This window comes from Diceros bicornis, chromosome 21 (assembly GCF_020826845.1).
Source record: "Diceros bicornis minor isolate mBicDic1 chromosome 21, mDicBic1.mat.cur, whole genome shotgun sequence".
NCBI classification, from domain to species: Eukaryota; Metazoa; Chordata; class Mammalia; order Perissodactyla; family Rhinocerotidae; genus Diceros; species Diceros bicornis.
The window spans coordinates 16,959,166-16,986,327 of NC_080760.1; the positions used below are offsets into that span (position 1 = coordinate 16,959,166).

At 39.6% G+C, this 27,162-nt stretch overlaps 2 protein-coding genes across 4 annotated transcripts in view; one reads left to right on the forward strand and one right to left on the reverse strand.

The window, feature by feature from the left end:
• ERICH5 (glutamate rich 5) lies at positions 1-24,595 on the forward strand. Of its 2 annotated transcripts, none has more exons than XM_058564685.1 (3): positions 1-401; positions 18,295-19,200; positions 20,941-24,595. In XM_058564685.1, exons 1-3 carry the CDS (start codon positions 344-346, stop codon positions 21,051-21,053), a joined length of 1,077 nt encoding a protein of 358 aa, XP_058420668.1. In that variant the 5' UTR covers positions 1-343; the 3' UTR covers positions 21,054-24,595. The 2 variants fall into 2 exon arrangements, with proteins under 2 accessions (XP_058420668.1, XP_058420669.1); XM_058564686.1 differs by lacking the exon at positions 20,941-24,595 and adding an exon at positions 20,472-20,932.
• RIDA (reactive intermediate imine deaminase A homolog) overlaps positions 18,279-27,162 on the reverse strand; it is a 23,863-nt gene continuing 14,979 nt past the window's right edge. The window contains exon 6 of one of the 2 annotated variants that reach the window (XM_058564689.1): positions 18,279-19,130. In XM_058564689.1, the coding sequence (XP_058420672.1) occupies positions 19,119-19,130 (12 nt within the window). In that variant the 3' untranslated portion in view covers positions 18,279-19,118. Of the gene's footprint in view, positions 19,131-23,189; positions 23,358-27,162 lie in introns of those variants that run through there. The other variant, XM_058564687.1, reaches the window with a different exon arrangement.

Below are 27,162 nucleotides of genomic sequence, written 5' to 3' on the forward strand. Positions count from 1 at the left end.
CCTTTTTCCCCAACATCATCTCTGTCCCTGCTTCAGAGGCCTTTACCATACCCTCCACTCTGCCCACCTAGCTCTCTGTTCCTGTGCTCTTGTTTCTCCTCACTCTGCGCCCCCAAGCTCCTTCCACCTCCGCGCGGCTCCCTTTCCTCTCCAGGTGCGCACCCCTCTCTGCGGCGCTCCGCTGTGCGCCTGCGCTTTGCACCGCCTGAGCCGGGAGGGCAGAGTTGGAGGAACTTCGGCGCTGCGAGTGCGGTTTGCACACGATCCGGGCTCGGGGGTCGACGCCCGCGCCGGACTGGGACAAGTGGCTGCGCTCGCCCACACCGCAGCCCTCCTGCCCGCGATGGGCTGCTCCAGCAGCGCCCTCAACAAGGCCGGCGACAGCAGCAGGCCCCGCAGCGGTGAGCAGGGGACCTGGCCCCAACCCCGCCCGTGTCTCGGGCTTCAAGTCGGCTTGCTCCCTGGGGGTCCGAAAGATGCTACTCGTGCCCACCCCGCCCGGCAGGGGGCGGGCTCTTCCCTGAGCGCAGCGCGACTCCCTCTCGAAGTCTGGAGCCGGGCTGCTGTGACCCGTGGTGCGGAGGTCCCGGGGCGCTGCGCCACGCGCACGCTGTCCGAGGCGCGAGGCCCAAGGGCGGGCGCTGGGATTACCCTGTCCTCCGGTGTGATCGCGGGGGACTGGTGTTAAATCACTAACGCGATTAACCGCGCGTTCTCTTAAACAGATGCGAAATTTCCTGTCCTGCCAATAGGTGCTATTTAATTTCCTGAAAGTACGAAATTTCAGATTATATACAGATGCAAATTAACTGCTAACCATTAGTTTCTGGTTGTAAGGAGAAACGTGATATCCACTTTTCTATCAAGACCTTCTCCGCCTTGCCCTCCTGTCAGCGTTTCAGCTTCGGAGATGGCAAAGAATACGGAGAGTACTACAGATGGGCAGTCATTCCATCGGATAGGTTCCTGCACTTTTGAAGAGGTCAGATGCACTTTCGCCTATCCTTGGCTTAAGTATTTCTTGACAAATATGCATGTGATAAACAGCGGTCATCACCGAATCTTATAAAGAAATTCAGCAGGCGTATGTTGAGCGTCTGTTATATAACAGCCAGGTGCTTGGCTAGATGCTGGAGATACAAGTGGCCTGACTTTTGGGGTTTGGGGATGGAAGAGACAGACAATAAACGAATTAGACCAATGATTAAGATAGTTTCTCACAGTGATAAGTGCTGTGAAAAAAATACAAGCAAATTAATGAACTAGAGAATGACTGGGTTGTACAGCCGACTCACTTCGATTTTGAACGGCTGCGGTTTTGGACAAAGCTCTGAGGGATAGGCAAATTCCTTCAGGCTAGTTTACAGTCTTCTTGAAGGTGAACTGTAGGGGATATTTCGTACTTTGGAATATCAAAGGATATTCCTTTTCACAGGTCTTCTTTTAGCACCTTGTGTTCTTCCAATAGCACAGAAATGTCTTCTTCTCTGATTTTGTAGTAGAAAGCACAGAGTTTTCATGAATGCTGTTTCAAAGCTCAGACACTGTGCCCTAAGGGGCCGGCCCCGTGGCATAGTGGTTAAGTTTGTGTGCTGGGCTCCACCACCCTGGTGTCACAGGTTCGGACCCCCAGCACGGACGTAGGCACCACTCATCAAGCCATGCTGTGGCAGCATCCCATATACAAAATAGAGGAAATCCCAAATATGGGTGGTTAAGTTTGCATGCTCTGCTTCGGCGGCCCCGGGTTCTCAGGTTCGGATCCCGGGCGCCCACCAACGCACCGCTTGTCAAGCCATGCTGTGGCGGGTCCCATGTAACATAGAGGAAGATGGGCACAGATGTTAGCCCAGGGCCAGTCTTCTTCAGCAGAAAAAACTGATGCTTCAGGAAGATACACCATATTATTTTGGCTTCTCTTATACTCTGCCATGCCCCTAGGAGCAGCATCCTGGTTTAAAAAGCAGAGCATTAATTCATCATTATAGATTTTTTAAACTGATAAAAACGTGTATTGCAGGGAATGTTACTCTTGGGGAAGGGCAAAAGTATCCGTAGGTGGAATGGGGTTTTTAAGCCTCTCAGAAAGTAATGAATGACCTTGTTTTTAAAAAACATTTTATTGCCAATATTAATAAGCTTCCACATGAGTCACACCTTTTCATTTTTTAGTCATGCTTTCATTGCTGTTCTAAGTTTTCATGGATGTTATTCTAAAAGAAATGTTAAAATGCCTGACAAGCAGTTATAGTGCACAGAAGATTAACTAATACACTGCGTACATTGCTCAATGTACATATTGCATCAATCAACAGGTGTATTTTGCTGCTGCTCCTCAATCAGACAGTACCCACTTGTAATTGGATACTATTGTGTGTTCATTGGCATTTCGACTCCTGATGTTGGAGGCCCCAATAAATAATTCATCCCTGTTTCTGCAGCTCAGAACTTCTTTAAATATTATATACTATACAATCCCAAGTCAGTGTGTATGGGCTTTTGGATAAAAACAGTCCAAGTTTATTAAATGTTCTATACATGCATTTACTCACTGTACCCCCTAGTGCCTAAAAATGCTTGGTACATAACTGTTGAATGAATTACTTCATTTAATCCTTATGACAATGCTATGACTAAGTGCGTATTATGATTTTCCGCATTTTACAGATAAGAGTAAATAATTTGCCCAAGGTCACAGGGCTCTTTAAGAATCAGAGCTGGGCTTTGAATTCAGGTACTCTAATTCCAGAGCTTGACCTAGTCCTTCTTAAACCAGCTTGTGATAACTAGATTTAAATCTGTTTTTGCCTCAAATCACTCTGGATCCCCATTAGATGTGTGGTCATCCACTATGCAAACAACAAAAGAAATATAATAAAGTATGTTAGAGTATTTATCATAATTTAATAAATTCAATAATATATAATTTAATAGAGTATTTATTATAATCCCCAAATAAGATATAATAAATATGCAAATATATATTATATGTAATATATAAATATATTGTATATTAATGTATAATATAACTACAATAAATGTTATAAGTAAGATATTTATTTATGTCTAAATAAGCGTCAGTAAAATATGAAGTTTATATTTGCTTCCAAATTTAAAGTAGGAATGTTTGTAGGACATTTAACCTTAGAGATATTTTAAGCAGAGTACATAGATGTAGAGAAATTTTCAGTGCCCTCCCATAGAGATACAGATAATCTTCATATCATAAGAGATTCTTTTAAATTCACAATAGCAACCTTAGAACTCCATGGGTTAAATCTAAAATACATCAACTAGCCTGTAGACTGGATTTGTGTTGTCAGTTCTGCCTAACAATTTTCTGTAACTGGCTTAGGAACTGTTATATACTATGCAGCATTAGCCTACAAGCAAAAGAATCATAAAATAGGGCCGGCCTGGTGGGGCAAGCAGTTAAGTGCGTGCGCTCTGCTGCGGCACCCTGGGGTTCGCCGGTTCAGATCCCGGGTGCGCACCGATGCACTGCTTGGCAAGCCATGCTGTGGTGGTGTCCCATATAAAGTGGAGGAAGAAGGGCACTGATGTTAGCCCAGGGCAAGTCTTCCTCAGCAAAAAAAAAGAGGAAGATTGGGAGATGTTAGTACAGGGCTGATCTTCCTCACACACACACAAAAAAACGAATCATAAAATAATAGGTTGGACTAGGTTACCTCTGAGGTCTCTTATAGCTTTAAAACTCTCCCGTCAGATGCTGAACCCCTCCAAAGACCAATGACTAGAGAAAGAGCTGTGTGTATTGGGGATGGGGGGGTCGGGGGCGGGCAGGGTAGGTGGGGACAGAAGTGGAGACTGGCCTCTGGTTGTAAATAAATATCCAGTGCTACTCAAAGTATAGAACAGTGCCTGGTACTTGGTAGTCACACACAGATTTTTACTGCATGTCCTGAAATGTGTAAGGAAAGAGGCTTTTCTTTCCAAAAAGACCATTAGGCAGATTGAGTTTGGAATTTCTTGTGTTTGTGGAAGCAAGTTCTAAATATTAGGACAATTTCTGTACTTTTCAGTGCCCCGAGGATCTGATGGAATCCGAACACAAAGGTTTCGTTGACTTCACAGACTTTAATGGACCCAAAGGTTTCTAGACTTTTGGTATCCAAACCCTCCTCCCATTGCTACCAGCCCCCTGCTTATATGTGTAATTCCAGCTCCACTGTGTCCTACTATAAATGCCATCCATTTCTCGCAGACTTCTTCCTGAGATTTTATAGCTTAAGCACCAATGGACAAAGTAAACAGATGGTAATTATTGACAAATTCGTTGCTAGGTTAATGTGTACATTTCCACTGACAGCTATAATCGTGTGTTTGTTCTCACCTGGACTCTCACTTGCTGCTTGGCGCCCACGCTGCCTAGGCAATAAGATGAGCTTGAATTTCACACAGTTAAGTGAATTGTTCTTTGTACTGGGGAGATACCTTCAGTCTTCAACCAATATTTTCACACGCTGACATTTCAATACTAAGTAGACAAACATTTTTCTTTTGTAATTGAAGAACAAACATCATTAACATTAAAATGAATTTTTATAGGATTTTCTTGCATACAGATATTATATGAATGGGATTTCTTTCTTTTCAATGCTCGAGGTCTCTGGACTGAGTCTTGTATGTCTTTGTGTCCCCTTTAGAGCCAGGCACACAGAAAATGCTTGGTAAGTCTTGTGGTAGGCCTGGTTCTTACAGACAGCTAATTAAAATGGAATATAAGAACTCCATACATGGTTCAAAAATTTGAAAACATTTGAAAAATGCATGCAGTGAAAAGTACAACTCCCACCCATTCCCACCAGTCATACTTATGGGCAAATATTTTTTTTGTGTGTATTTTTCCAAAGTTTCTTTATACACTGCAAATATTATTTACCTCTCTCATCTTTATTCATAAAGTGTAGTGTATTATACCCGCTACTCTTCACCTTGTTTTTGTCACCTAACAATATGGAGATCTTTCTATATTGACATTTAGAGACTTCTTTCTCCTTTTTTACCCTTGCTTAATAATCCATTGTGTGATTTATTTAACCTGTCTCCTATTGAGGGACATTTGATTTGTTTTTAGTCTTTTCCTGTTGCAAACAAGGCTGCAATGAATTCCTTTATACATACCTCATTTTGAGTCATTTTGAATATCTGTAGGACCGTTTCCCAGAAGTGGCATTACTAGGTCAAAGGGTATGTGTGTTTCTAGTTTTGATAGATAACTGCCTAAATGTCCCCACAGGGTTGTACCAGTTTACGCTCTCATCAACAATACAATAAACCTTTTTCTAAAATTGAAGACTTTCCAACATTAGTGCAGCCGCAGCAAAACATGGGTATGGAGCAGGAGTCAGCAGACAAGGTAGGAGCACCCTCTTGGTTCCAGGTACTTTAGTCCATGATCTTGTTTAATCCTGACAAGAGCCTTATAAAGCAAACATTAGTATCACCAAATATAGCAAGAAAACTGCAGCTTAGTAAGAATAAGTAACTTGCTAAAGTTTTCAGAGCTAGTAAGTGATGGAGCTGGGGCTTAAACCCAGTGTGTGTGACTCCATAGCCCCTGCTCTTTTCACAAACTCCTGTTCCATCTGGGTGTAGTCCTGATTCTGCCAGAACTCATTGTGTGACCTTCATGTAGCAGAAATGCAATCCATATCTGTTGAGTGGGTGAGTGGATGAATGGATGGATGGACAGAGACGGGGATTCAGGGGGATGAGAGTACTACTTAAAAAAGCAGAGAGAGAGTAAGAATCAGGACCCAGGGAATAACAGAAACTGGAAGGTAACATTGGCGAGATGGGCTCCGGAAGAGCGTGTTGGGTTGTGAAGAGGGTCTTCTAGCCATGCAGTTAAAGGTCAACACAACGCAACAAAGCTTTATTGTGTTCTGTGAAATCATGCTTCTCTGTAAGGTTGCCACATGTCCAGCTCACGTGTACAGGTTTGCTTCTATGTTAATGTTTTACAACATCAAGTTTAAAATAAAAACCTAGTACTTGTGGGGGTTACTGAAAGGCTCACCAAAACTGATAAAAAGCATCAAACTTCGAATCCTGGTATGTATAAGTGTAGGTAGTACTACATAACGATTTCTTTTTAAAGCATAATACCAGAATATAGCTCTCCAAGTGAGTGTTAATGTCTGGAAAGTACCATAATGACCTCAGAAGCTTCTTTACCTCCCAGGGCTGTTGCTATTGTTCACATTCCTTGAACCCCTCCTTGGGAATTGCCTTCAGGCTCTAGAGTTCCTTCTTTTTTTTTTTTTTTTTTTTCCCCTTTTTCTCCCAAAGCCAGTAGATAGTTCTATGTCACAGTTGCACGTCCTGCTAGTTGCTGTATGTGGGACGCCGCCTCAGCGTGGCCTGACAAGTGGTGCGTCGGTGAGTGCCCGGGATCTGAACCTGGGCCGCCAGTAGCGGAGCATGTGCACTTAACCGCTAAGCCACGGGGCCGGCCCAAGAGTTCCTTCTTTTGTATATATTTAAGAATGTCAGAGTTTTGTCCTTTAATGATGAAGATTGAAAAAAAACAAAAAAACAACCCACATTGTTTTTAACAGCTAAAACTCCATGGGAATTGTGCTTCTTGAGAGGGTGAAATAAGCCAGGCAATGCTAGTGTGCTCAGAAACAAGGGGTGGTCATTGGAAATAGACCGAGAAAAGAAAGGCAACCAGTGTCGTAGGAGCAAGTTCAGCTGACACCACTTTCTTCCCCATGGAAGGGCCTAAAGGGTTTTGGGGTCCCCAGGAAAACTGGGCTGGGCTGTGGTGACTGGTTGGCTATAGCCCCACACCTGTGACCCTCTTTTCTCAGCCTACATACCCCACAGTCCCTTTGGCCTCTCCTCTAGGTTGGCTTTTCTAATAAGATAAAAGACCTCAAGACCTGATAACATGCTCTTTATTCATATTGAACACTTCTTGACATTCAAATCTGTATGGCTTTAATTTGCTTTGAGATGAGCACATCATATTAGGCCAGTTGAGATAAGTAAAGTGTCCAAATGTACATTAAGTAGGAAAGTCAAGATGCAAGAAGATGCGAGAAGCATCATGACATGTCTGCCCAATGTGCAAGAAGAAGATGCAAGAAAGAAAATGACATCTCTGCCCTATCTGTCTACTCTCCAGGTCACCAGAAGTCACATTTCATTTACATACAATGTACTCTGTGGACATGACAGTATAATTCAAAGTGGACATCAAAATAGCACCAATTAACATCATCTAAGATAGCAGATGTCAAATGAACTTGACCCCATAGGCCGAAGATTGCAATGACTCATGCTCAAGAGGCTGCTCAGTATGACCTGAGCCCCTAGCCTTTGCCGACTTCTTTGCAGCTGTTCCAGATGCAGATTTGTTTATCTTCCACGTATGAGTGAAATCATGTGGTGCTTGTCTTTCTCTGTCCAGCTTATTTCCCTTAACATAATACTCTCAAGGTCCATCCATGTTGTTGCAAATGGGACGGTTTTGTGTTTTTTTATGGCTGAGTAGTATTCCATTGTATATATATACCACATCTGCTTTATCCATTCAACAGTTGATGGGCACTTGGGTTTCTTCCACATCTTGGGTATTGTGAATAATGCTGCAGTGAACATAGGGGTGCATAAATCTCTTTGAATTATTGATTTCAAGTTATTTGGATAAATACCTAGTAAGTGGGATAGCTGGATCATATGGTATTTCGATTTTTAATTTTTTGAGAAATCTCCATACTGTTTTCCATAGTGGTTGCACCAGTTCGCATTCCTACCACCAGTGTATGAGGGTTCCCTTTTCTCCACATCCTTTACAGCATTGGTTATTTTTTGTCTTGTTAATTATAGCCATTCTGATGAGTGTAAGGTGATATCTCATTGTAGTTTTGATTTGCATTTCCCTAATAATTAGTGATGTTGAACATCTTTTCATGTGCCTGTTGGCCATCTGTGTATCTTTTTTGGAAAAATGTCTGTTCATATCCTCTGCCCATTTTTTGATGGGGTTGTTTGTTTTTTTGTTGTTGAGTTGTCTGAGATCTTTATATATTTTGGAAATTCAAACCAAATGTTTTTTTGTCTATCAGTTAATTGTCTGCTCCCTTCACAAGGAGTTTCCCATTTAGGGACAATACTTTTCCAAGCCTGTTATATATTTATCTTTACATTCAGTGAAAAGGCCCTTTCTGCTCTCTTTAGCAGCTTACCTTTAAAACCTAGTCCTAAATGGTCCCTGCAGGATGAGAACATTCCACACTTTGCAGACTGCCCTGATTCATCTATCATTATTATCTTCTCAGCCTTGCCTAGCTAATGCTGCTCTGGTCTATGGTGACCGAAATATATTTGTCCCTTTGTTGTATGTATTAGAGCTTCCCAGCCTGTGGGACGGGGTTGGAGTGTGCCAACATTTCTCCCAGCCTTTAGGGCAGCTGGGAGGGTCTGGACAGCCCCAGCGCTCTAGGTGCAGCTTCGTCTGTCTGCCCCAGTGTGCTGCACAAATATCACATTCTCTGTGTGCCATGACACACGGGGGATATGCAGTCCAACTGCTCTATCATTTTCACTAGGAGTTTCTCTTACTGAAAGAGAACATCTGCCTTCAGCCACCCCAGCAAGGACCTCTGTTGAAATGTCCTCCCCAAACCATCCTCCTTGCATCTTTCTTTCCCTCACTACCATTGATAATATTAAGGAACTCTTTCTTTTTTTCTTTAGTTGATTTTTTTGGCCTATTCTTAGCCTTTTCCATTTTCCTAAGACTGATAGGAACCACATAGTTTCCTTTGGCTAACTTCCTTTGTTTGTGCTGGAGTAGTCTCTACAGACTAGATGGTTGTGAGAGGCTCTGATTACCTGTACACCTCGAATTAATGTGTGTGAGAGAGAGACAGAGAGAAAATCAGTATACTGAGAGATAGTAGAGTGCTATTAAGAAGGTGGGTCTGGAGTTAGACTGTCTGGGTTCAAATCCTGGTTCAGGATCATTTATTAGTTGTGTGACTTTGAGCCACTTAACCTCTTTATGTCTCAGTGACTTCATCTATAAAATAGCATTAACAATAGTACCTATTTCATAGAGTCGTTTTGAGGGATAAATGAGTTAATACATGTAATGCACCCAGAATGTAGCCTAAATGTTGCCTAGAACAGGAATTGGCAAACTGGCCTGCTGGCCAAATCCAGCCCACTACCTGTTTTTGTAAATAAAGTTTTATTGGAACACAGGCATGCCCATTCATTTACATATTGTCAATGACTGCTTTCTCACTACGATGACAGAGTTGAGTAGTGGCAATAGTGTCGCTATGCTCAGCAAAGCTGAAATATTTATTATCTGGCCCTTTACAGAAAAAATTTGCTGACCCCTGGCCTAGAATATTGTCTAATAAGTCCTCAATATAAATTATCTGTCATTAATATTAATTTTAGTAAATCTAAATTTTTCTTTATTGCTTTTCCAAGATCAAGTTTTGTATTTTTCTTCTAGATCAACTTATAGATCTCTGAATTTGTTGATTTCCTGACTTTTTTTCTTTTTAGTAAATTTCTTAAAGGACAGTGACAATTAAAAATATTAAGTCAGTAATAGCACAAGCATTACAAAAATATTTAAAAGTCATAAAGGTGGCACGCGAATGGCCAAAGTTAATGAAACAATTTTTCTAGGGCTTACCAGATCTTATTTTGCTAGGTACTTGCTCTTGTACTTTTGCTACTATAATTTTTTAAAAATAAACTTTATTTTAGAATAGTTTTGGATTTACAGAAAAATTATGAAGATAGTATAGAGAATTCCCATATACTCCACACGCACTTTCCCCTATTATTAACATCTTACATTAGTAGGGTACATTTGTCACAATTAATGAACCAATACTGATACATTATTATTAATGAAAGTCCATACTTTATTCAGGTTTCCATAGTTTTTCTCTAATGTCTTATTTTTGTTCCAGAATCCCATCTAGGGTACCACATTACATTTAGTTTTCATGTCTCCTTAAGCTCGTCTTGACTATGACAGTTTCTCAGACTTGTTTTTGATGACCTTGTAGGTTTTGAGGATTACGGGTGGATATTTTATAAACTGTCCCTCAATTAGGATTTGTCTGATGTTTTTCTTATGACGCTATGGAGACTGTGGGATTTTGGGAGGAAGACCACAGAGGTATCAAGGATACTTCATCACATCATATCAAGGATACATGTTCTCAACATGACTTACCACTGCCTCATAAACTTCTCTAATACTCCTTTTGGAGACTCTGAAGCTTAAAGAAGGGTAACTATAGATTTATGTTTTATAGTCTAATCTGACTGAAATCTTCAAGTTTAATCATTTCCCTGATTCTTGGTCAAACCTGCTTCTTACTAGATGAAAGCTTATTTTTATGCTCTGTTTTATGAAGAAAAGAAATTCATTCCATTCAGTTTTCAAATGTCTGTGCCAGAAGCCCAGTGCTGGCCTCAAGGGTGCATAGGACTGTGAGAGGAAGACTTCTGCTTTCTTCCAAGTGGCTTTTCGTTCTGGGAAAGAAAACCCCCCACTTCTCTTAATGTAGTCGGTACTCTTTCCTAACCATGGAAGCAAAGTCATCTGAATTGCATGTGGATCCCTAACCTGAGAGAGTAGTAGCAGTGGTTAGCTGAAAGACCTGGCGTCATACTCCTCCTTGGTCTGCCCACCGCTCTTTCTAGTACTAGGGACTCTCAGGGTGCACTAACCACCTGGACTTGAGGCCCAAATGTCTGATGTGACTGTGACGGCTCTGTTGAAGATTTAAGTATTCCATCCCAGTCACAAGTTTGCTAACTGCTAATAGGGCTACTCCCTACTCAAGCACAGACACCTGCTCTTGGCCACAGGCCTTTGCGCACTGCACCCTGACCAAGTCAGGCACGGGCACGGTGACCCCACCAGGAGAGCAGCCAACTCACAGTGGTGTAGCCACTTGCTCACAGCTCTTGGAGTGCCAGGCAGAGCAAGTATTAACCTTAACTTCAGATGAGAAATTAGAAGACTTCTTTTTCCTCACCTAGCCAAGGTGGAGACTTAGCAAACCCAGCCAGTTCTCTGAAATGAAGGAAGGTTGAGAAAAATCTTCCTCTGCACTGTGGAGCTCACTTAGACCAGCTCAGGCCCTTGATTCATTGCCAAAGCGGTCTACTCACCTCAGCTCTCATGCTGACCGTGGCACGCTACATGAGGACGGAGACGACAGCAGGTGTTTGAAGATGGACAGCAATGTCTGTGGAGAATGAGGGACGCCTACACCCGACAGTTCTCTATCTTCATCATCCACTTTAGTCTTTCCTAACTAGCTCCTTTACGCCTTTCTGTGGTGACCCCAGAATGCTGCCATAGATAACCTAACCATCTGGGGATCTGGTTAAAATACAGATTTTGGTTCAATGGATCTGGTGTGGGGCCTGCAAGCCAGCATTAAAAAAAAACAACTCCCAGGTAATGCTGATGGTACAGGTTTGGGGACCACAATTTGCCTTTTTTTTCTTTTTTTTTGTGAGGAAGATCAGCCCTGAGCTAACATCCATGCCAATCCTCCTCTTTTTGCTGAGGAAGACCGGCCCTGAGCTAACATCTATTGCCAATCCTCCTCCTTTTTTTCCTTTTTCTCCCCAAAACCCCAGTAGATAGCTGTATGTCATAGTTGCACATCCTTCCAGTTGCTGTATGTGGGACGCCACCTCAGCATAGCTGGAGAAGTGGTGCATCGGTGCGTGCCCGGGATCCAAACCCGGGCCGCCAGTAGGGGAGTGCGCACACTTAACCACTAAGCCACGGGGCCGGCCCCCACAATTTGCCTTAAAACACCTAAATCTTCAAGGCGGAATCAAACTTCCTTGGGCTCTGCCACTCACTAGCTGTGTGCCTCTTCCAGATAAAGGTTCTTAATCTTTCTGTGCCATAATTTCCTCAGCTGTATAATGGGGATAACGGACCTACCTTGTGGAGTTGTTCGAAGATTGAATGAGATAATTCATATAAAGCTCTAGGAAGAGTCCCTCAATAAATGTTAGCCACTGTTGTTCCTCCTAGAGAAGCATGGTGCACGAGGCCTGGTTAGGTTGGTGAAGAGTCACAATTTGTACATATCAAAGACATAATCGTCACTTTCTCTCTCTTCTTCCTTGTTCATTGAGATGCCTTTAATTTTGTAGACTAGATTTCTGCCCAAATGTTGGATCGCCATGTGCCAATAATGACCATCAATCCACGAAACTGTCTTGTTTACTGGCAAATAATTTTAAAAGTAATTTTTTATGCAATAGCTTTTTTGAAATAAGAGTTTATGTTATAGGAGTCTAAAAGAAATCAAAGACAATGAAATTGGAAAATCATATCTGAAGGAGGTGATTATTTGTCACGGCTTGATGACTGGCTCTGTAGCTGTTAAATGTCAGCCTCTCATCTAGGCAGGAGCCCCACATCTCCAAGTGTGCTTATCAAGTGTTCCAGAAGTATCTTTCCAACTACATGTTCTTGATTCTCTATAGTTACATTTCAAAATTAGGTTTACCTTCAAACTTTATTGCCTTTACTTTGTAATGGTCAAAACTAATTTTAGATATGTAAATTCAGGTTATTCTACTAAAAAAGAAAAGTGGGAGGCTAGCCCAGTGGTGTAGTGGTTAAGTTCGTGTGCTCCTCTTTGGCGGCCTGGGTGCTGATCCTACATACCATGCTCGTCAAACCATGCTGTGGTGGTGTCCCACATACAAAATAGAGGAAGATTGGCGCAGATGTTAGCTCAGGGCCAATCTTCCTCAAGAAAAAAAAAAAGAAAAGAAAAGAAAAGTGGTTTGTCCGATTTTTATTTGCCCTCTACAGGATTTCTTTGGCTGACAGTTTCATACTTCAGTTACATGGGATATTGCTTAAGTTCACCTCTCTTCAAAATGAGTGCCTTGTTAACATCTACTGACCGATAGAATGCTCCCTTGGGGATTAGCATTTGTGCCATGGCACATGAAGACAGTATTTTTACAAACTTTGATGAAGGAAAAGGGCAAAAACATCTAGAAGAGCAGCACTATTAGCTCCACAAATGGTTTTTGGATGGATGGATAGATGATAGAATGGAATTGAGGAGAAAGAATAGTAAGAAAATGAGAAGGAAGATGAGCAGACTCTCCACTTGGAGCCCATGCATGTTGCATCCCTGGTCCCAAAGCTCAAAAGCTACAAGAACCGAAAAATAGTGGCAGCAAGGGAAAATACCAGGATCCCCCTTTCTCACTGAATCTCTAGAAAACCCAGCAGACAGGCCAATGAGGTCCTTGGGATGTCTGATATGTCATAGCCATGGGATAGGAAATATTGACCTCAAGTCTTTCTCCTTGCTGGGTAGAAACTTCATTTCTGATTAGGGTAATGAACTGACTTGAACAGCTTCCACCATAATGTGAATTTCAGGTATGTTAGGTCTAGTTCTAATCCCTTCTGTAATGTTGCCTAGTATTTAATTTCTTTGTGGGCCTATCACAACAGTGCTTGCAACAGGGTTCTATTAGTTCAGCTGTCACAACAAATTTGTGCATGGATCAACTTACAACAGAATCAAGAGAGAGAATGAGCACCACAGGATTAGGCCCAGAGCAGTGTATGATTTGATAAAATGTAGGGTTCAGGAAACAGACATATCTTTAAACAACTTCAGATGTGGAAACAATGCATCTGTCCACAATATTTATTACATAATAATACAGATTAGGCATAGAATATCTCCTGTTTGTGGACAAAAGATCTGCTTTTCAAGTTAGAGTGCTAGAAGAAATGATGTAGTACCTTCCTCTGCCTCAAGGAGGTATGTGGAGATTCACAAAACCATGTGGATGGAGCACGTGGAAATCCTTGGGTAAGAGATAATATGTAGATACCAAGCTGTACTTAATCAGCAAAGTAACTGTTATTTGAATTTCCCTGTAGACAGTAAACTCCAGGATAGTAGAGACCAGATCTTTCTGGTTAACTGCTGTAATGCTCTGCTCAGCCCAGAGCTGTCATATAGTAGATACTTGATGAATAAATGAAATCAAAGCCAACAAACAGAATGAAACATATTTATATAAATACTATCAGTGGCCTTTATTAATGCCAGTCAAGTCCAAGCAAATCATGACTGACATGATGAATACTATTCCATTATCCATCAACAATTATGTTTTAATACTTATCATGGTAACAACAGAATTTTATAGGTCAACATCAACAGCTTGATAGTGTTCAGGGGCTGTTTATCCAAGTCCTTTAATGTTGCAGTTCATTCTTTCTGTTGCTGAGTTAGCTATAATTTATTGACAGAGTTAGCTATAATTTATTGACAGGGCCACTGCTGACTCACAAAGGACCTTTGTGAAATTAGAAAAGGGAGCTGTCCCCATCCCTAACACATGCAGTCTGGCAGGTGCACACAGGCTGGACTTCAGCTCTCAGTTGCCCCTTCAGCAGGATGCCCCATGCAGTGAGAAACCTGAGTAGCCATAGCCCGTGTCTCTGTTTACTGAGTACCTTCTCATGTCACACACCATGTTGGGTAATTACACATGTCATCACCTCAGTCAATTCTCCTAATAAGCCTGAAAGGCAAACATAATAGCCCCATTTTACAGATAAGGAAACTGAGGTCCAGAGAGGTTAGAAACTTGTCTAGATTGCACAGTTAAGAAAATGTTGGAATCAGAATTCACATCTAATATCAGAATGGTCTAGAATGCCCTCTCCAGCTGAAGAGGAGGGAGGTCATATGAATCCAAAAAATTGTACTTCCCTCAGCAGCTCGGGGATAAGAACGTTCTGAAGGATATGAAATCTGGTGCCTGAAAGGAAGTTTTAGTGGTAATTGTAGACTTTATTGTTGTGTTCTCTGAGAGGTGGTTTGAAACAACCGTTTGTTTTCCAACCTTTTCATTTATTTACTCTGATCTTTCTTCTTTCTGAATAGGCTCAGAGAAAGGTAGCAGTATTAGAAGGAATGAAATTACTTTACTTTTCTGTTTCTCCATCACAGTCTCTTCCTTGTTAGGGCCGTCAAGATTCTATTAAATCGAAGTTTAATACTACTGATGGCTAACACTGATTGTCACTTAGTGGGTGCTAGTCACTGTGCTAGTGCTTTCCAGGTATTAACTCATGTAATCCTCTGCTCTCCTCTTCCCACTCTGCAGATGATGACACAGGCACGAAGAGGCTTAGTAAGGCTAGTAAGTGGAGGAACCAGGATTCAAACCCTCCTCATTATAGGTGTCATTTTCAAGCTTGTAAGATCTCTGTCCTCTCTTTTAAAGCAGATTGCTCTCCTCTATCACATAGGAAAAAGAACTTTTGAGCAATTAATTAGGAGCTATTACCTCCAAAATACATTTATTTCAAAATTCAGTCAGAGTGCAGTGAATCAGTATAAATTACAAAATGAATATGTCACTACACTTCTAGCATTTTCTCTATTTTTTTTTTTTGTGATCATTTTAAAGGTATTTTATCTCCTTTGGGCTACCTTAGAAAAATATTAGAGACAGTGATATTCTTTTGTATATTTCCCAGCTTGGCTGACTATTTTCAGGTTGTGTTATAAAAATATTATATGTTGAGGACATCCACCTACTTCAAGTATACCAGTGAGATTAGGAAAAGTACATGAGAATGGAAATTGATACTGTCATCATGGGCATAAATGTTCTAGTTATGGCAAAAATTGATAGATCCCTTGGACACTTATGCCACCACTTGTGGATAAATAAATTTTCACAAAGCTTTTGGTTTTGAGGAAAAAACTTGACTTAGACTGATAGCATAATATATTTTTCAAAGTATAAAATTGAGTGGCTATGATTTGGGTGTGTCGACATTTTTTTTTCCCACAGCTTTCTGCTCTAGAAGAATGATGCCTTTAGAATGCACTCTCAGCTGGCACTGCTGGATGAAAATCATTCATCTCATTTAACTGACAGTACTAATTACTGTAATAACTATTTTACCAGAAAATATAATTTGGCAGACATCTGTGATTAGTGTATTAACACATTTCCTTGTTAATTCCCTAAGGCAACCCCTTTGTGTGATATCTAAATGAATTGTCTTGTCGTAATGAATTTCTTTATAGACCTGAGAAATCACTTTTGTTAAGTTGCCTTACGTGCTGTTAATTTGAAGCCTTCATTCATGATGAGGCCAGCAGGGGAGGTGAAGGATAGCCCTCCTCCCAGTCAGGCGGCCCCCGGGGCCCACAGCCTGTGCCCTGCATCTCACAAAATCCTTCCTAAACTCTGCTTCTCCAGCCTCAGGCTCCATTTCCTCTCCACAGGGGGATTCAAACACAGTCCCAGAGGCAGGGTGGGAAGCTATTTGATATGAATAAATGTATTAAAAAGAGAAACAGTTGGCAGTGAGTTGAATTAAAGATAATACATAAACTAAGGAAGTGAATAACCATGACAATTATTAACTCAGGGAAAAACAAAAAAAGTGTTTACACAAAGTAATAGCTTACTATATGGCTCAGTTCTTCCTAGCAGACGTATTCATTATATGTGCGTATAAGTGAGTATTGATATAGCCCAAATGACAACATGATTACTATTTTAGATCATTAATATACAACTACTGAATGGAAAGGAAATGTGATTATGTAATGGGAGAGGGTGGGGAAAAAAAGAGCTAATTCTTTATTTTCCATAGTGGGAGTTAACTGAAATGCCCAAACTGAAAAATCATGAAGTAGCAATTCACTTAGAGATATAGAAAAAAATATCCCTCCAAAAAAGCTAAAAGAATGAAAATATTTGCCCCTAGAGAAGAGGAAATGGGACAGGAGACCTGAGTATTAGTTATATATCTTAACTTACATTGGATAAGCAGATAACTCTTTAAACTATATGTGTATATAACGGAGGGGGAGGGGTAATTTAGGGACAAAAGATCAAGAGAAAAAAATCTTTGGGAAAAAAACACAAAAGGAAATATATCACCTAGAGGCCCATTTTAATATGTTGGTTTATTTTCTTCTAGTATTTCCCCCCTCTACTTGTGATTTATTTTTCCTCTTTTCCTATCTCTCTTCATCCCTTCCTTCCTTCCTTTCCACATTGCTGTAATCATACTGTATATAAAATTATAGCTAACTTATTAAGCACTTAATTGCACAGCAGGCCTTGTGCCAAAAAACACGTTATATGCATTATTTCATTTGATTAATCCAACTGTGAGTGCTGATTTTTGAACTTATTATATCATAATTCTTTTCTTAGTTTAGCATATGGTCTTCATTATCATCTTGTTTCACTCCATCCGGTGGAATATTTATCTTTCCCTCATATTATTAGACTTTTAAGCTGTTTGCCAGCTTTTGCTATTATAAAGAATACTGGGATGATATAATTTTCCCCAAAGCATTTTCCTGATGTTTATGCTTTTAAGATAAATTTCTAGAAGTAGGATCACTGGCTCAAAGAGTAGAATCCTGTTGCCAAGTTGCTTATCTTAAACTGTCCAGAGCACTTTTGCATTCATTGTTTAATGTGATATGAGGCTTCATGCAACTCTGAGAGAGGTTAGGTGGGAGAGAGAGATTCACTGCCATTTTACAGAGGAGATCACTGGGAGCTAAGTTCCCAAGGTCACACAGTTGGAGGAAGAGCTAGAATTAGAATGTATGTTTCCCAAAGCTCTCTTGATGTCTCTTCCCGCTGTGCCCCCTACATGTAATGAAACTCAGGCTGAACTGTCCCTGCCACTTTCCTTCCCAGACATCGTAGTCTTTACCCAGTGGGGCTTCTCTGTCATGGGCCTTTTCCTTTCACTGAGGGCCACTCTGCTTTCGAAGGAAAAAAAGACCTCTCAAGCAGTCCGAGGACCACACACGGTGACATCTTCTACTGGTCTAAGGAGGACAAAGAGTGGGACAGAGAAAAGAACATGAGAAACAAACGTGCTAAATTAGAATATGGGCAGGGGCCCTGACAAGGTGCACAAGGAGCAAACAGGAAAAAACTGTGGTTTTGGAGGACGTTCATCTCATGTTTAAGATGAGGTGTGTGAGCTGAAGACAGTAAGAGATTTGACTTATGGAGTGTGGGGTCGTGGTATGGCCTTTCTGTACTCAGTTGTACCTAGGATTGTCTTGAACTGTTAAATCTACTTGTTGATAGCAATACACTTTCTCAAGATAGAAACTAAACAATAATTTGTATTTTTTTCTTTTCTTTTTCTTTTTCAAATGAATGAGCAAAAACTAACTTCAAATATGTATTTTTCAACCACAGAAGAAAGTGAGTCCTGCTTTGCGCAGCCAAAACCATGCACACTGGGAAGAGAGTCTACTTTTTATGGCAAGGTACAAGAGGAATGCCTTCCTCCATTAGAAAAGCTCAAGATTTCAGCAGTGTCTACAGCTAATGGTGTTAAATCCCTCCCTGAAGAGGCCCTGGCAAAGGATGCTGTAGACCAACCAGGATCCACGGAAAAGACGCAGCCTCTAGAGGGATCTAAGGAGTCTGGGCCACCTCAGCCAGGTCGCAAAGATGATACTTCAGGAGCAGGAGAAAAGAAGAAAAACATGGAAGCAGTGACAGAGGTTCAACCTTTAAAAGGAAATGCTGAGACTGAACCTTTAGGAACAGAAGCCAGTTGTCAGCTTTTGAGGACAGCAGGAGAGAGGGACTCTCCTGGAGCAATGCGAGGTACTGAGATTCCGCAGACTGCCAGAGAGATGACACCTCTAGGAACAGCTGAGAAAACTCCACCTCTGGAAGCACTGAGAGAGCCACAACCTCAAGAAGCAATGAGAAAGGATGAACAGTCTCAACTCCCAGAAACAGTTCCCAAGGAGACTGAATCTCCAGAAATATTGGACAGAAGTCAGCTTGTGGAAACAGCTGAAGAGCAGCAACTTCAAGAAACATTGGGAAAAGATGAGCAGTCCCAACTTCTAGAAGCAATTCCCACAGAGAATGAATGTCCAGAAGTATTGGACAGAAGTCAGCTTGTCGAAACAGTTGTAAATAATGATTCACTCCATAAAACTTGTGAAGGTTCAGGAAACACGGAGCAGATTCAACCTGAAGAAATTGTTGGAAACATGGAGCGTTCAGCAGGAATTCTAGAAACAGGGACAAATGTGGAAATGGTCAGGAAAATTCACACTAATGAAGAGGACCAACACATTGAAGGTAAAAGTTGTGCTGTCAAAGATTCAGGATGTTTAGATGTGCTCCATAAGAGATCATCTCTGGGGGTAGGGGGTAGGTGGCTGACACACAGTCATTGAAATCTCTGTTGCAGGTGGCTGAAGTTCATTTGACCCAAACCAAAAAGGCTTCCATACCTAGGAAATAGGCATTTGGCTTTCCAGCAAAAATTTTCTAAAGCATAGTCTGTGTCCAAATTTTTAACCTAGAGTTTCACTGTTGAATAGAATATTGAAGGCAACATGTTAAAATTTCTGAATTTTTTTTCAAGTTCACTCCTCATTAGCCCCCATGTATGATATGAGGATCCAAAGTAAAGATGGTTAGTAGAGGAATTGACCTTCTAATGAAAAAATATACCAATAACAGACCTTGGAGTGTAATTTTCATCTTTGCCAATCTTGTCCTTAGAAAATTACTGTCCGTCTGCTCCTGTCCTCCTATGGTCTTTTTATCTTTTTGACAAGACCAGAGAACATGTACTATATCTTGGCATATGATTTTTTTAAATATACTTTACCAGCGTAAGACAAATGGTATCCATACTGTTCTTTATTGGAGTTATAATAAAAAAATAACATTTCTTCTGGGGCATGATTTACATTTTGGTAAATTTTAGCTTCACACTATAGTATAATTTAGTGAAGTGTTCATCCATGTGTTTCTTAATTCTTTCATTTATCAACACTGCAGTTTTTGAGTGCCTAATCGTATGCTAGGTGCTGGGGTGCAGAAGGAGTGAGTAAGAGATAGTCTTTGTTCTCAAGGGGCTCATAGTCTGATGGGAGAAGACAGAATGTCAATAAATTACTGCCCTCTATTGAGGTAAGTGCTTTAGCAAAGGTGTGTGAAAGTGCTCCGGGAATAACAAGGGGGAAGCAAGTGACAGCATGTGTTTGTTAGACCAGGGCTGGCGACTAGGATACTGAGGATGAGTGAAGTGAGGGGCACCTGTAATGTCGTGGGAGCCCTGGGGCCTCGGTGAACAGGAGCACACTCCTGTCGAAAGAGGCAGCTGCTCTTGGCTCCACCCACGAGAGTGGGGTCAGTGTTGCCAAAACGGACTTCCTAGGAAACAAATTTGTATGTGCAACGTCCAGATTTTTAAATGTTTTCAATCTTTAAATGTTTAATGATTGTTTTCTTTAAACACAATGGCCAACCAAGACAGAGCACCCCTGTTCTGGGCACCCCTAGACCAGCTTTTTATTTATTTATTTTATAATTTTATATATTTATATTTTCCCCCAAAGCCCCAGAAGACAGTTGTATGTCATAGCTGCACATCCTTCTAGTTGCTGTATGTGGGACGCGGCCTCAGCATGGCCGGAGAAGCGGTGCGTCAGTGCACGCCCGGGATCCGAACCTGGGCTGCCAGCAGTGGAGCACGCGCACTCAACCGCTAAGCCAGGGGGCCGGCCCCCAGCTTTTGATTTAGATATAAATGGGACTTTCTATTTGTAACATGTACTCCTGTCATTTCTTGGCTAATTCTGCATCTTGACTTTATATGAGAATGCCAAGACTCGGAGATGTTCATTGACATCTGCCATTCAGGGGATCTGAGAGAACCAAGGCGATCACCTTTCTTGACACCACCTGAAAAACTTACTGTTTAGACCTTAAGATTAAGAGCTGCCCCCAGTGGAAACCAGCTGTGGGGTACTTTATTTTTAATGCTAAATGGGCATCTCTTAATATCTCCTTTGGTTACTTCTCCAGGTGAGACAGGAGAAAAGGTTGAAACAGAGATGGAGAATGAGAAAGTAGGTGAGGGGGCTGAAACAAAAGAAGAAGAAACAGGAGAAGCTGTGGATCTCTCAGCAACCACATAGATAGGTATGGTGATGGAAGGGTGGACGGACGCAGTTGTTATAATAGAGAAGACAGAAAAATGGTCGTGAAGCTGTGTTTACAGATCTCATCTCTCAACATCTACGTGTGTTATACAAGGAGTGTGGTTATCATGTTCTTGATTACATTGTTCCATAAAACTGCTAAGCTGTAAGCAGTTTTCTTAGCTACTTAGAATAGTTACACGTTTACAACTATAATAGCCAGAGCCAATAACAACTGGGGTATATGATCATTTAAGAGGGTGAGGGCGTTCTCTTCATTGTGGCAGTGGGGTCATTCAGAATAGAAAATGAGACCTTTAAAAAGAAAGTATAAACCATTAGATATAGGTGGCTGGAGAAGGGAGTTAGGAAATTTTGGGGAGCTCATGATAATAAAGTCACACAGTTATAATTACCATGGAATAAGAATGAACAACAGCACTGGGGCAAATTATACCTAGTATTTCTTTCTGTCACAGAATTTAAAGCTGGTAGAAACCTTGGAAAGCATGTCATCTAATTACCTTCTCACCTTAAGTCTATCTACTACCGTAGATCTTTATTTATCATGTAGGTTAAATATGTTAACAAAATCCTTTTCAAAGGAATGCAAACTCTGGTGCTGTTGCAACATTAGGCATTTTCACAATGAAAGGCTACACATTTTCCATGTGACGTTTTGAGTCAGCTGTTGATTTTACACTTATGTGAGGTGTTTCCATTGGTGTTATCCTTTGGACTGACATTAAAGGTATTTGAAATTAATTGACTTCTAAATGTATTTCAGAGGCAACAAACAGCAAGAATTAAAACCTAGATTTGTTGCCTATGTAGAGTCTATTCTTGGGCCCTATTCTTTTTTAGATTACTGTGATTTAACATGAGGCTTTAGAGGTGGAAAGGAGCTAAAAAAATCAAGATTTAAAAACCATTTATAATATCTCATTCATGTTAAAATGATGCATCACAGAAAGTCACTTTTCAAGAATTCTTCCAAAGTTGCCAAGGGATTTTGGTAAATGATTATATGTAAATAATAGTAATGATAGCAATCTTGCCTACCATTGAATGCTTTGTGTTTATGAATATCAGGATAGAATTATATTTTGGAAACATTTGGTTTCTTTATCTTATTTGTAAATATATATTTTGAAGATAACTGCTCAGATGAATTAACTAGACTCCTTTACTTTCGCTTCTATATTAAAATGACCACTAAGATGACCTGTAATTAATTTCAAGTATATAAGATACAGGGAAGAATTATCATCTTTATTCTGATTTTAATATTAGTTTATGTTTCTGACTGTAAAGAGTTGAGGTAGACAAGAGGAGTTTACAGATGACATCATCCTTTCTGCAGAGTGAAGAAGCTGGATTGTGATTCTATTGAGAGCAAAGACTGTTTTATGTATCTTTGAATTCAGGCATTTAGCTCCTTTAATAGAACATGATAGGTGCTTGATAAATATTTGTTGAATCAATAAATGCATAATAAATACCAAATCTTCCCATTTACATTTAATTCATTAAAAAAGAATACATTTAAAATGTGAATTTGTGTAACACTAACATTTTCCTGCCCAGGCTGCTCAATCTCAGCAACAAGCTATATATTTTGTAGTTCCAAAAACAGCAGTATTTTTAGGTCAGAAAGTTACATAAGTCAGAACTGATGTAACTTATCGTTCAAGCTACATTTTGTAACACAAAGGCGTCTTTCCTGACCAAAAGGTATTTTTATACAGATATCTAGAAAGTAGGAAATGTCAGGGCTTCCTGTAAAATATGAAGGATCACCTTAAAAACTATAATTGTATTTTGTATCAAGCAGGGAAACAGTAGGATTCATTTAATTAATAGGCACAAAGGTCCATTCTCTGTTGTGTGGATTGTCTTTTTAAAAAATCTCTAACGTGTTAAAGAGATCTATTCAGAACTCATTCTTGAAAGAACTGTTCCTCAAAAAGCATTATTATATAGTTGCAATGTAAAAATTTTCAAATTGTTTATAATCTCATTATTTTCCATTAATGACTAAAATAATTTATTCTCAGAAAATTTTGGAAATTTGTACTAATTTCTGGTACTTTCTATACTTTCAGAAAATACAACAGCTTGTTAGAGATTACAAGCATCTCGTTTTTATTAAGATAATTTGGTGACCCAATTCTGTATCTTTTCACAAATGCCAGCAGCGTGAACATCATAAAGCCATTCACGTAGCCCACACATGTCTGTAAGAATACCCTCTACTCCTCTTCTTTCTCTCCCACACCAAATAGCGAGGCATGACTGTATCTGAAAAGTTGAAAGCATTTGCTTACGAAATGTCATTTAATCTAAAACTGTGTCAGCTTCTCTCCTCCCTAGAGCTTAGAAAAAGTTAACTGAGTGTTTGGTTATGATCTCGAGGTTTTAATTGCAGAAACAGAATCAGTATAATTTCAGAGAGCAGCTGAGAGGTGTGGAATTTCTCTTTTCAGTTTTTGTTACTATCAACAAAAGTTAGGGAACTCCTTGCGTTACTAATCTATATAGAGTCAAATTGGAGGCCTGTAACTTTACTTCAGTAATACCACTCAGCTCACGTATTGGGCAATATTTGACATATTGTAAGGTAACAACCATATTATTATTCCTGTGCCTAATGAAAGAAGTCTCCAGACATCAAAGCCAGGCTTTAATAACTTCTGAAGGTGGAAGAAGGGCCAATCTATGTTATAGTAACCTAAATTACGCTTTCCATTTAATAATGTGCTGCTGACCTGCATAAACAAGCTACTGCCATCCACTACTGGGGACAGAAATCTGCGAGCCTCACCAGTTTCCGGAAAAAGACTTCTGAGAACCAGTTAGGGATACTAATTTTGTTTTGAAATTTGCCTCATTTTCTTTTCTTGTGAAATATAGATAGTTCTCAAATTTCTTCTTAATAAAAGTAACTATAGCAAAACACCATTCAAGCTGTCATATGTCTATGGAAAAAGAAATGCATGTTACATTTAATTGATTTATGCGACCCTGATTCCAAACACTTTCTAAAGAATTATTCAATGACAAGAGAAGAGGCTTCCCATGGCAGCTGTACTGTTGTAGAGGGGCTCTGGGCTGAGGAGGAAGTTTCAGCCCCAGCACCTCATTAGGATGTCATAAGGTCCTAAGAAGATTTTTCCAATGCTCATCACACTCAGAGCAGTTCAGTGCAAGGACCAACTAATAGTTGATTTCAACTAGTGGTTACTTAGTGGATCAGTGTGGATTTGCTTCAAGTTTTCTAGATATCGGAGTTTTGTTAGAAAGTTTTTTTGGTAAAAATAACACTGCTTTTGTCTAAGTACTTGAATGTTACAGTGACTTTTTAGGTAATAATTACAAGGATTCCTTTATTATTAAAATAATTTTTTTAGTATAAAATGAATATATATTCATTGTAGAAACTTCAGAAAATATAAATTTTAAAAGATGAAATCTAAATATTACCCATAATTCATTCAGTCAAAAATCATGTTGATGTATAGGAGAGATTATTATTATTATTATTATTATTTTTAGTGTTGCAATAATGTTAGCCAAAGCACAACTATTTTTTTTTTTTTGTGAGGAAGATCAGCCCTGAGCTAACATCCATGCCAATCCTCCTCTTTTTGCTGAGGAAGACTGGCCCTGAGCTAACATCCGTGCCGATCTTCTTCCACTTTATGTGGGATGCCGCCACAGCATGGCCTGACAAGCGGTGCGTCGGTGCGTGCCCAGGATCCGAACCCTGGCTGCCAGCAGCAGAGCTCGCACACTTAACCACTATGCCACAGGGCTGGCCCCCAAAGCATAGCTATTAATAGAACTTCAGTCTGTTGGACCACTGAGCACAGCACTTCTGGATTTTCCTCAGTGGAATCTATTGGAGATAACGGGTTATAGAGAATGTTCCAATAATACTTGCTCTATTAGTAAATATTGATTAGTGCTATAGAGAGAACTATGCCTAAGTATATCAGCATTTAGCTGACCACAATTTATGACAGATAAATAAATTTTTGATGTCTTAGGAAAAAACACTGAAACTAAATATTTTGTTGGGAATTATTTTTAATACTTTCTAATTGCAGACCAAATGGTAGAGAAAAGATTGTAAGCTCTTTAGAGGGCAGGAAAAGTGCCCTACAGGGCTTAGTACAAATTTGGCATCCTGTAAATATTTGTTAATGACAAATGCTCTTTATTCTTATATAATCATGATGATTTCCTCAGAACTGAATATAATTGGCTGTAGGGGAAAATATGGCCAAAATTTTTATAAAATTATTTTGTACTGCTGGTTCAATATTCAATTTTGATTGAATAAATATATTATTAGCAATAATAAAATGTTTGAAAGCTTTTCTTGGTATATTTTTTATCTCAATTTTTATTATAAAAACATAAAATTACTTTTGACTCATTATGTCCTTCAGAAAAAAAATAGTTCTTTAAATTGCACACTCTGTCAAAGGGAAGGAATATGACAACAGCGGGAAAATATGGGTGACTTTTAGGCATCTCATGATCATTTATTTAATGATAATACGCTTAAAAGAGATTGCTGTTTCTGTATGTTTGAAAGAGCAGCATGCAATAGACGTTCCTTTTCACATTTAACAAAATGTAGTGATTCTCCTTTAGTGTGGAAAGATGACTCAAAATCCCAACCCAGCCACTACAAGTCAATTAACTTGGATTCCAGCATCTTATTTCCAGCTTTTTCATTCTATGGTTTGAATTTGAAGTCATGACCTATCTGTTTAAGCCCCTTATTCCCAGCCTGGCCAGAATATCTAATGTCCTGGTTACAGTGACCTGCTTAGGAATGGGCCCCTAACCTGAGCTGGACCAGTCAGAGGCTTCTCTGAGACTCTCCTGCCAGAGATATAAGAAAATTATGTCTTTCTGCTGGGGTTAGTACGTCTGGGCCTGCATCATCTTCCCTAAGAGACAGATGGAGCCATGAGGTTTCTGGAGCACGCATGCCTGAAACCAGCTGTTCGGACTCCCCTGTTACGTGAGCCTATGAATTCCTCTTTTTTCCATTTATGCTAGTTTGAGTTGGGTTCTGTAATTTACAAATGAAAGAGTCTTAATATTAAAAAAAAAAAGAGGTGTCTTGTAAATGAGCTGGAGAAAATAATAAATATAAGAGCAGAAAATAATGATAAAGAAAAGAAAGATATAATAGAAAGGATCAACAAACCAAAAAAGCGGTTCTTTAAAAAGGTTAATAAAATGGCTAAACTTCTGGGCAAGATTGATTTAAAAAAAAAAAATAGAGGCCCAAATAAGCCATATTAGATAAAAAGGGGACACTTGAATACAGATAGATACAAGAGATTAAAAAGATGACTACAAATGTGAAAATTTAGATGATATGCACAAATTCTACATTAATGACCAAAACTGACCGAAGAAAAAACTGGATAATCTGAATGCTCCTGTTACCATGAAAGAAATTGAAACAGTAGTTTAAAATTTTTCCCTAAAGAAAACAGCAAGCCCAAACAGTTTTATAGGTAAACTATCAAAGATTCAAGGATATTTACAACCATAAACTCTTTCATAGAAGAAAAAAGTCAGTCTCACAGATGAACATAAATGTAAAGATCCTAAACAAAATATATCTGAATTTGTATAAAACATATACATTATAAATATATATGTATATAAATATAAACACACATATTGACCAAGTTGAATTTATTCTAGGAATGAGAGTTTGGCTCTACATTATAAAAAATTAATTAGTTGTATTTACCATATTAGCAAATTAAATGAGAAAAGTCATATGGTGATCTCATAGATACAGGAAAAATTCAATTAATTTCAACAACCATTTTGAACTCGTGTCACCTCAAGCTCAGGTTCTCACTGACCTTATTAAACTTGTAATGCTCCAACACTCTTCAACTACCCTTCCTTTACTTTTCCCTATAGCTCTTAACAATCTAACATAATTTTTTGTTTTTAAAAATTGTAAAATATACATAATAAAATTTACCATTTTAAGTATCTTTAAATGTACAATTCAGTAGCATTAAATACATTCACAATGCTGTGCAATCATCACTACTATAAT

Excerpts from the sequence above, each read along its gene's own strand:
- ERICH5 (XM_058564685.1), top strand. The coding sequence starts at position 344 with ATGGGCTGCTCCAGCAGCGCCCTCAACAAGGCCGGCGACAGCAGCAGG. Across the intron at positions 402-18,294 it reads CAGCAGCAGGCCCCGCAGCG|AAGAAAGTGAGTCCTGCTTT; the intron begins GTGAGCAGGGGA and ends TTTCAACCACAG. Across the intron at positions 19,201-20,940 it reads AGAGGACCAACACATTGAAG|GTGAGACAGGAGAAAAGGTT; the intron begins GTAAAAGTTGTG and ends TTACTTCTCCAG.